This window comes from Eulemur rufifrons, chromosome 19 (genome assembly GCF_041146395.1).
Source record: "Eulemur rufifrons isolate Redbay chromosome 19, OSU_ERuf_1, whole genome shotgun sequence".
In the NCBI taxonomy this organism is placed as follows: Eukaryota; Metazoa; Chordata; class Mammalia; order Primates; family Lemuridae; genus Eulemur; species Eulemur rufifrons.
Genome location: NC_091001.1, coordinates 115,195,520 through 115,206,113, shown reverse-complemented (window position 1 = coordinate 115,206,113; position 10,594 = coordinate 115,195,520). Strand labels below are relative to the sequence as shown.

At 55.7% G+C, this 10,594-nt stretch overlaps 1 protein-coding gene across 1 annotated transcript; it reads right to left on the bottom strand.

The window, feature by feature from the left end:
* Positions 1–3,319: 3,319 nt before the first annotated feature.
* On the bottom strand, positions 3,320–9,154 carry ALKAL2 (ALK and LTK ligand 2). The gene is made up of 5 exons (XM_069493891.1): positions 8,896–9,154; positions 7,317–7,370; positions 7,150–7,230; positions 4,185–4,249; positions 3,320–3,433 (listed from the first exon to the last, which is right to left on the bottom strand). Exons 1-5 carry the CDS (start codon positions 9,152–9,154, stop codon positions 3,320–3,322), a joined length of 573 nt encoding a protein of 190 aa, XP_069349992.1.
* Between the last annotated feature and the right edge of the window lie 1,440 nt (positions 9,155–10,594).

Sequence of the window (10,594 nt, the reverse complement as noted above, 5' to 3'; positions counted from 1 at the left end):
GTTTGTCCTTTTCAGATGCTCTGTGATGTGACGTGTGCACGTTTACTCCAGTGTTAGGAAGTGAAGTGGTGAGAATAAGCACGCAGCCGCCCCGTGCAGGAGTGCCTCCTGCGTGGAGGGGGTCTGAGGCTCCCTGTCCCGGAGCTGGCTTTGCCCAGGCACCGCCTGGGTGGGCAGCACCCCGCTGGGCCCTGGTGCGGCAGGTGAGTGACAGTGTGGTGTCCTCTCTGTCTGGATCCTCCAGTCATCGCTGGTGACCTCAAGTCCTGGGAAAACTTGTAGTCAGGAAAAATCAGTGCTCATCCAGAGGCTGAGTGGATCATTGCTCAAAAGTCCAGGCAGAGTTTGGAGGAAGGGGAGACACAGGACTGCTGGTCTGGGTGTCTGTGCCGGCCTCAGTGCCGTGAGGCTTCCAGGGCGCGGAGGGGCGTTTGATCCTGGGCTCACTGGTGCCCGCCAGACAGGGGGAGTAGCTTCCCCCCCACGCCACGTGGAAGGGCCACCGTGTCACCACAGGATGGTGGCGCTTTGCTCACCGAGTGGGCCTTGCTCCTGGTGGAGTAACTCAGACATACAGAAGACTCAGGATGTTAAGGAGAGTGGGTATTTGGTCGTGACACCCCTAAAGCCATTGGGAAACAGGATTCTGTGAGAACAGAAGATACCCTGTTCTTGTCACTCAGTAATTACTTAGTCTCAGAGTCAAGCAGTTTCTTACTCTTTTCTGTTCCTTTATGTTTGTAAATCCTGTTGTTGGTTTTCTTTAATGTTTATGTATGTGATGAATACAGATCCTCAAACAAAAGTCGCCGGACTCTGACTGCTCTGGCCTTGTGGCGGTGTCCAGACAGCCCATCTGTTTGCAGGGGCCCACGTGACAAAGAAACTCGCTGCTGTGCTGGATTCAACTTACCTTTTAAGATTGAATCCACCTAGATCTGTTTAAAATATATCTCATAAAAAATCCGAGACTGCTTAGAAGCCGTAAGGTTCCCCTTAGTGTATGTTTCTGTGATCACAGAGTCACGGGGATGATGGCTACGACCTGATTTGGGATCCTCACCAGCAACTCAGAGCCCACCCTAAGAAATTATGTCACCATATAGCATGTAGTGCCTTCTACTTTAAAGAAAATTCTAACTATGCCTTACAGAAATTCTCGGGCTTTCAGTTTCATTTATTCATGCCCTTTCCGTGCTGTGGCTCCGCCTGCGCCGTGGTCTTGGCTGAGCTGCACGGCTGTGCCCCGGCGCTGGGCGTGTGAGAGGGAAGGAGTCATGCGGGAGACCTGCGTTATAACAAACACCTCATTTATTCCTGTGTTATTTACAGTATTTACATATTGCACGACAGCTGAGGACTGTTCACAGTTGTACAGAGGACAAATGCCATTAGCCTGGAGATACTCACGCATGTTACTACTGTCTCCAAAACACGCCTGAAGTTTCTTTTTTTAATTTTCATGCCATTTCAAATTAAACTCTGGGAATTTAATTGTAAAAGTAATATAAAATATCAAATCCTACTGTATGCTATATGAAAATATAGTTTCAGATTCTGCCTGTATTTCTAAAGAAATATTCTCTGTGACTTCACCTAATCAGGAAAAGGAAATAGTCTCTATTTTATAGCCCTGCACATCAAATGTTCAGCGTTCTCTCATTTCCTAAAATAGTGGCAGGTGTCACCGTCGATTTCACTGATGACCAAATGTGTATCTGCAAACAGCGTCAGCGACATACAAAACTCAAAGGAACTATGGAAGTCTGCAAAAATAAATCTCTTGTCGAGGAGGGAGTGTGTTTATAAAGATAGTAGCTGTGTCCCTGCTGGTTTCCAAGGCACTTCTCGTGGTTCCTGTGTACTGCGCCTTCGCTCCTGCTCCGCGCCGCTCACTGCTGGAGAGAAACAGTCGGTTTCACACTTAGCGATTCTAGAAGACCTGTCAGCCACAGGACAGGACACTGGTAAACATAAGGGATCTCAGCGTGCAGGGATATTTCTCTGTGTTCCAAAAAGTGTAGCCTCTTTTATTTTGTATAACTTAGTTCTGTGGTTACTACATGTCTGCTATGCTGAAGGGATGGAAACCGTAAATGCATGTGAATGCTTATCAAAGTTTAAGGAACAGTGCTGCGTCTTAGGTCTGCCGTCGGAACCCTCAGGGATCCAGTCCGTGACGATTTAGAATTTGCGGCAGTCCGGGAAATGGCTGGGCTGCCTCATGCCTCCGTGCTCACAGGGTTAGCAAAGCAATGATTTAATGAGGATCAGACACTTGTTTCTAGCAGTCCGTGGTAGACTAAACCATTGGTATACTATTTAGTTTTAAAAGAATAATAAACTTCCAGGTTACTAAGGTTAGGCTGCATGTGATAGACTAAACTAGGTACTTACTACTCAAAACTGCATTTCTTTGAGAATATTCCAGAGCTCGGGCTGCTGCTTTAACTGACCCGTAAGTCCAGACGATCGAGTGAGTGCGTCTGTGCCTGGTAAGGAGGGTTGCTGCAAACGTAAGTTTCTCTGGGCCTGAAGAGGTCAGTTACTACGCCTCAGAAAGGACAGAGACGGGTTTGCTCTGAGGTCCCAGGTGCAGAGCCCGTCCCTGCCGAAGCCCTGCTTTTCTGACTCTCGGCCTCTAAGAGGACAAGGTTACGGTGCGGCTCTGGGACAGGAATTTCCTCTGCAGCCTTGTCTGCAGAGCACAGAGACAGCCGGGCTGTGTCTGTACTGAGGTAACAAGCCAGTTCAGAGCGAGGCTCGAAATTACTGTAGCTCACAGGAAGGAATATCAGTGTTTGAAGCTTTCCCCCTTTCTTGGCTGTCAAGCTGGTGCCCTTGTGGGAACCTGAGCACGTGCCTCAACCTGTTGCCTTTCGTGCATTTCCTCACCTGGTCGGATTCTGGTCTGGCGCGTAGGGTGGGGAGTGACGCGAGGGCCGGGGTGCGGATTATCACGACCTCGGCCACCGGCCTGCTGGGCCGTGTTTCTCACGGCCCTCCTGGGCTGCGCCCACGTGGACACTGGTGCCGTCCAGCCAGGCGGTGTGAATTCCACCCGAGCGTTCCAGTGCCGCTAAACGGCTGCACCCTGGGTTACCTAGACTAGCTCGTGCGGGGAGGCAGCAGCGGGCACTTTTCTCCCCGCTTGCAAGTAAGTGGAAGTTTTTTCTAAGGATGTGCCTGGTTCATCCCTGTCAGCAGTGGTGATTTCACGGTAAAGATGAGGAAGCAGAGTGTTAATGGAAACATCATCTTCCTCTCCCCTGGCATGTCGCCGTGGGTGCCATGCAGAAACATGCATCCGTCCACCTGCCTAAATACCGGCGAGCACGTCTGTGTGGGAGAGGGCGCCGCTCTTACGTGACGCCAGGAGCCACCAGGGGAAGACAGTGCCCTTGGTGTCACGGTTCTCTGGCCAGCTGGCAAACTGGAGGGGCAGCCCCCGTGGGCAGGAAGCAGGTCTTGCCTGTGTGTGCCCAGCACCTGGCAGTGCCGCACAAGCCGCCACAGCGAGTGCACAATCGGTGACATTAGCGTTTGTCTCGAGTGACTGAATTCTGTGGCACTGGCATCAGGAAGACGAGACCCTGCCGCCCCACGTGGCCTGAGTGTGCGGCGACTGACGGTTACGCGGCACTCAGCCCTGGGGAGGCCACGGCGAGCTCAGTCCTAAGCTGCTGGTGTGGTTACACGTCTACCCCAGAGGGTATGAAAGAGGACGCTGCGCTTCATGGGCCTGTCGGCATGGCGACAGGCCCCGCCCCCACGCTGACCGGGCGCCCTAAACTGCAGGGCCTCGGTTAGTCATAAGCCCACTGTGCGTGTCAGTGGGGGAAGCTGATGGAAGAGGCGTGGTTTCAAGTGTGTGCCCGGTTTGTGCCTTCAGTCACGTGCGGAAATTGCTAAGCTGCTGTGCTGTGTTTCAAGACGGTGTCGCCGTGTGGGTGACCTACGACCCGTGGATGACCCACGACACTGCCCGGGATGCCGTGGCCAGGCCAGCGGGTGGCACCTCTCGCTCACGGCCAGTATTTTGAGATAATTTGAGTGTTGTGTCACCTTTACTCAAAGGTGGAGCTGTGAGCCAAAGAATGTTTCTAAACTCCCATGATGTTTTCCCGTCCCAAAGGGACCCCGGTCTCCGGCGTGTGCCCCAAAGCGGGCCGTGCGCAGCTCACCTTACCCTCCGTGCACACCGGGCTGACGGCCAGCCGCGTGAGGAGCCGGGCGCATCTTTTGTAGTCTGCAGTGAAAATAAGCACAGACTTTCGTCAGTTACTCGGACAACACTTGAATAAAACTTTTTTGCAGGTATCTTAACTGCTAAAGCCATGTATTTCTTTAAATATTCTGAATTCCCAGAAGCAGTTTGGAGGCTGTCAGGTGCAATCTCGGGTTCTCTAAGTTGTTGGTTTAATAATTTATGGTACTTCAAGGGCTTTAGCGTCACATGGCAGCAGTCAGGTAGCGTCATTGGCGGCTGTTGGGGGCAGACGCAGAACCGCCGGCCCAGCTGGGCCCGGGCTGCCCCCTGCTCCCCTCAGTGGCTGCCAGAGCTCACTGAGAGGTTTTGCTTCCTAGGAGAGTCTTCCCATATCCTTGTGTCACTTAATTTCAAGGTCATGTGCAGACTGAGCCCCAACCTGAACCGACTGTGACACGAAGCCGCCTGCATTAACATTGCAGGGAAAGTGGGCAGCAAGTCACGTAGCAGAGCGGAGACCTGGGCTGGGTGGGGGAGGAGGCCACACGCTGACTTCTGCTCCAGACCAGCCCGCTCCCCGGCCTCTGCGCGCAGACTGCTGTTCCCTGACAGCTTACGGGGGCCCACGCACTGTCAGACGTGCTGCCCCAGAGAAAGTGCGCGAGGAGGTTTACTGATCGTGGCCATGAGAATCTCCTCGGGATGGGGTTCTTGGGAAAGCTGCCATAGTGTATAAATTACTGGAGCTTATTTCTGAAGAACCTGGAAGGACTTGAAAATGGAAGAGTTCATAATGAAAATATGAATGAATGAGCAAATCAACAATAAATCTGTGTAATATGTTAGATACATAGCTTAACTCTACCTCCAAAAATATACCTCCTAAATATTTAGAGCACACCTTGTTTGGGTTCAAAGGGAAAACATTATCTAAGCCCTGGCGGCTGGGTCACCTGAATGCCTGGCTTTATCGCTCCTCTTCCCTGGTGGCACCGTGCTTTTTAGAAGGTGTTCTCCTAGAGAGGTCACGCGTCACGGACGCAGCAGGCCTCGTCAGTGGACAGGTCACTTGCAGCATGTCTGTCACCCCAGCTGAGCAGCCACCCGTGCAACCCCGGTGTGTCGGGGACGCCCCTGGGCCCCGGTGTGACACACGTCCGGGGCAGCTTGCTAAAGTGCAGACTCCGCAGCAGCCTGGATGAGGCTCGGTTCTGCACCTCAGCGAGCTCCCTGAGGGCCACGCTTTGCCTGAGAAGGCGCTGAGCTCCGTTCAGCTCTCACGTTCCAGGATTCTCGGGATGTTCTTTATGCAGCCCCAAGCCGCACTGACGTGGTCCAGCCTCTGCTCTGCAGCTCTCGGGGCCAAGCGGAGGCAGAGACCACCTGAGGAGCCACGACCCCCATGCACAGGCTGTCAGCTCTCCTTCCTCCCCGGTGGCCCAGGGCGCGCTGTGACCGGGAGTCCGGTGTCGTGCATCCCAGCCACTGTGAGCAAAAGCAGGTAGCGGGTGTGGGCATGGCCCTTCGTCCTGGCGGTGCTGCGGGAGTCTGCGTGGCAGCACGTAGCGCTGGGAACCCTCTGCGTCCACACCCGCAGATTACAGGAATGAGATGTGATGCCCCAAAGGCCACCTTCAAGTTTAGAATCTGTGATCCTGTTATTGTAACACAATATCTAATATAAAATATACGCATATTTAAGCAATAAAAACGACAGGGTTCTTTGGCCCCAGGAAGCAGGTTAATAATTCTCAAACACAAGGTGATTCCATTTCAGAAGAAGAACACAGGGAGCCACAGTGCCCCACGTCCAAATGGCCTGGACAAGAGGGTGGGGTGGGGTGCCCTGGGGTAGCCCTTGAGAAATACAAAAACCACACTCCGTAGGCAGCGCGTGCGGGCCTTGGGGCCAGGAAGGTGTGGCCAAGAGCATGGCCAGAGGGGCCGAGACCTGCCCTGGGTTCCCCCTGCCTGTGGTGTGGTGTGCTGAGTGTGTACCCGCCTCGGTGTGAGAGGTGCCAGTGGTGCCACCTCGCTGGGCCAAGTTACACCGGCGTGTGCCTGGCATACAGAAGCAGCCCCACGGAGGATGGTTATTATTACTTGGAGTAACTTTGCTGCCTAAACACAGAAAAAAACTTCTACTTCATGTAAACCGTCAGGGTGGGTGAGTCTAGTCTGCTGGCCTTCCGGAGGGTCCAGGTGACAAGACCCCTGGTGTCCGCAGGACTGGCTTCCTGTGGGCCTCGCGTGAGAGGGACGTGCTAGTCCTAGCTCGGAAAGTGCTCAGGGCTCTGTCTAGCTGAGTCCTTGTCATTGACCTGTGTTTTGTGAGGAGCACAAAGAGCCACTCTTGGGGAAATAAGACATGCTCTGTTAGGGCGCACGGCCAGAAGCAGGTCGGGGAGAAGGGAAAGCCCGCAGGAGAGCAGGCAATGCGGCTGAGCGAGAACTGGAGACGAAGCCAGCCAAAACCCCCCCGGAATTTTGAAATAGCAATCAAATTCCTGTGTGATGAGGTTATAATTACTGATAGAAAGAAAGAGTCTCTGGAAGAAGCTCAACCGGAATGGTCCAGGCCAACCTGATGCCTCGTACCCCAGAGTGAGCCCCGGGCAGAAGACATTTTAGCAACTCATGCTTAACGTGTTTGACTGTCACCGCTGAGTGGAGACAAATGGGGCATCTCGCCAGGATCGATGAACAAAAGGAGAACATGAATGGGAGAGTTCAGCCCATTTCAGAAGTTGATATTCCAGTGACTGCAAACACTTTTCACCTTGGCATTAGCCCCTTCAGTGGTCACCCCTGCTGCACGGGTGAGGGCAGGCCCAGCAAGCGTGAGTCACGGGGGCCTGTCTGATGACATGCAGGGTGTGAGAGCCACTGTCTACACCGGGCTCGGACTTTCTATAAAGAGTTCTGAAACTGTTACTTACACGCAGGAATGGTGCAGTCTCTGGTGTTGTGATAAAGTCTGTGGAAGTGTTTGCTGCACTTCGGGCTGAAATACAGAGGGCCTGGGGTGCGGAAGAAGAAACAGATCGTGAAGGCTCACGGGTGTCGAGGAGCTGGAGGAGAGGTGAGGGATGAGGAGAAAACTTACCTGTAAGGTGTTTCAAAAACTTGTCCTTCATCCTCAGGTCTCGAGGAACAATTTCTGTTTCAGGGAAAAGAAATTATTATATTGCCTGGATGAAACATTTCTTAAATGTGATCTTAAGTGAACGATGAAGAAAATTACGGGAAACTGCACCAGCCAGAGTACACTGGGCGGAGCACCTTGATGTGAGATAGGACACAACATAATCAGGGCCGTGTTTCTCTCCAAATAGTATCAACTGCTCATAAAGCTCCAATATTACCTGTCTATTCTCTACCACTAGGATAGAGATAGAGCCCATAAAGTTATAGGGTGAAGAAAGTTTTTTTTTTTTTTAAACAGGTTCCAGTAAATCACTTTTAGACACCTTTATTTTGAAGAGCTTGGGAATTAAATCTCATGACATTTCAGAGCTCTAGAAAGAAAACCTGACCCTTCAATCCTCCCGCACCCCAAAAATTGTTATGGAACATGACTTTTTCTAGAGAAATACTTTTTTTTTTTTTTTTTTTTTTGAGACAGAGTCTCACTCTGTTGCCCAGGCTAGAGTGAGTGCCGTGGCGTCAGCCTAGCTCACAGCAACCTCAAACTCCTGGGCTTAAGCGATCCTCCTGTCTCAGCCTCCCGAGTAGCTGGGACTACAGGCATGCGCCACCATGCCCGGCTAATTTTTTCTATATAGATTTTTAGCTGTCCATATAATTTCTTTCTATTTTTAGTAGAGATGGGGTCTCGCTCTTGCTCAGGCTGGTCTCGAACTCCTGAGCTCAAACGATCCGCCCACCTCGGCCTCCCAGAGTGCTAGGATTACAGGCGTGAGCCACCGCGCCCGGCCGAGAAATACTTTTAAATGCCTCTAAGACCACCTGTTAGCAAGGCTGGTGTAAATGAATGGAAATACACATTAGCCTGGGGTGTCAGATAAAATTCCCAGTTCCCTGCAGGGCATGTCAGCAAGAGTCCTGCTGCATTCTTTCTGATTGCAGCCTCCGGTTTTGCTGTTTTACAGTAATCTGTAGTCTGCATTCCCCCGCCTTGGGCTCTGGTGCTGTGTGATGCCACCTTTATTCCACCGGAAACAGGGCTCAGCCCTCTGAAGAGGGAGCACTCGGAACCTCACGCTGGGGAGGCGGGGACAGCTCCCTAATGCCAGTCTTCATTTACTCCTAACTTTAGCTGGTCTATATAAAATTGACCTTATCATATTTGACCTAATTGTGTCAGGAAAGCATTAAAAGCTTACATGCTTTCCTGGGAAACTCCCCTGGGGGCAGCCACTCTGGGAAAGGCTCCTCCGTGGGGGCTCTGGGACGTTTCTCTCTCAGTTGAAAATACTTCCACTTCCAAAATAACAGATGACAGTTCCGTGCGGGAATTAGTGACCTGGGCGACAGCTCGCACGCGCCAGCAGCAGACTAGGATGGTTACCTACCTGCAAGGAGCCGGGTGGCGACACCCTATTGCTACTATTTTTCTTTAAAAAGAAATTCTCTTTTTAAAAACAATGACCGAAATTGATTTCTCCTTTTGAAATGTGTTTCTCGAGAACGCTGCTCCTTCAAGCACCTCCCCGGACACTCACCCACTCTCTGCTCCTCCGGCGAAGGGAAGTCCAGGACGTGCCCGCGGCCCGGGGCGCAGCGCTGCCCGCCGAGCAGCCGCAGCCGCAGCCGCGCGAGCTCCCCGGCCTGGTGCTGCTTCAGCTCCTGCGCGATCTCCGCGAGCAGCCGCAGCAGCGTCGGCCGGTCCGCCGGCTCCCCGGGCTCCGCGCGCGCCCGGCCGGGCCCCGCCGCCAGCAGCAGCAGCAGCCCCAGGAGGAGGGGGCGCCCGGGTCCGCGCATCGTCCGCTGGGGTCCCGGGCTGGCGGGGAGGGCGAGGGGCCGGAGAGAAAGTCGGCGGCGCGGGAGGGCAGCCACACCCGCTGGGGCCGCGGGCGCCCGACACCGATCCCGAGGAGGGCGCCCCGCGGGTCCCGGCCCGGCCCGCAGGTGAGGGCGACGGAGGCGGGGGTGCCCGCTGAGGTCCCGCCACGGTGAGCCGCAGCAGCCGGTGCGGAGAGGGGCCCCCATCCCGCCCCCCGGGCATCCCCGCCCCCGCTCGCCCCCTAACTTTCGCCCGAATGGCAGCGTCCGCCGAGCCCCGCGGGGCTCCGCATCCGCGCAACTTTCTTTAACCTTTGGAAGCCACGCGGTACCCAGGCGGCTTCTCCGCCCGGGGGCGGACGTGTGGACGGGTCGGGCCTGCACGCCCACCCCTCTCCGAGAAAGCAGTGCCGGGCGCCCCGCCGGGGCTGCTGCGCTCAAGTTCCCCGCGTCACCTTTGCGCGGTGGTCGCCTGGCCGGCTCCGAGTCCCCTAAACCCGCCCAGGAGCCCCGGAGCAGGACCCGGGCTCCTGCCGCCCGCCGTGCGGGGTTCTGGAAGCCCCGGCCGGCACCTGCCCGCGCCGCCCGCGGCCACCTGCGCGTCGGAACCGGCTGGTTACCTGCGTCCGCGCCGGGGAGCCGCGGTGGCGTCCGGCCGTCTGTCCGCGCGTCCGCCCCGGCGTCTGTCCCCGCGCCCGGCCACGCGCGCCCCGCTACTCCATGCCCGGCAGCGCCTGGCTCGCAGAGCGCACGGGACGCGGGGACGCGGTGACTCGGCGGCTCCGAGCGCTGGACCGCGGCCGCCCCAGGGTGCGCCGGCTCCGAGTCCCGCCTCGGACCTCGGGGCGCTTCTTATCCCCGCGCCCGCCGACGTCAGGCGGGTCCCCGAGGGCTCCGAGCGCGCCTTTAATTAGAAGCCTCAGAAGTGCTCGTACCGGGTGCAGATCTTCGTCAGACACCCCCCGGCCCCCGCCCACCCTCGCGGTCTCCTCCCCGTCTCCCCTCCCCCGTCTGCCTCCACTCCGCCGCCTCCCCCCCCCCCCCCGTTCCGCCTCTCCTCCCCCTCCCCCTTCCCCCGCCCCCCGCCCCCGCCCTCCTCTGCCCCCTCCCTCGGTCTATTTCCCTTCGTTCCTGTCACTTGTGACAGGATGAGAAGAAACGCCTTTACCAGGAACTCGGATCTGTTTTTGTCTAAATGTAGATCTTGGGCTATTAAAAAGGGAGCTGCCTGATTGCCTCGACATTCAATAAGTCAATTAGAGTCTATGCGTGTTGGGGGGATCCGCCGGCGTCCTGGGGCCGCTCTGGGGACCCCCAGCGGCCCGCAGCGCCCGAGCCGGGTCTCAGGAAGGGTCCCCAGGCAGGTCCCCAGGCGGGGCGGCCCAGCAGGCGGGGCCGGCGCCCGGGAGCCCCGCGATG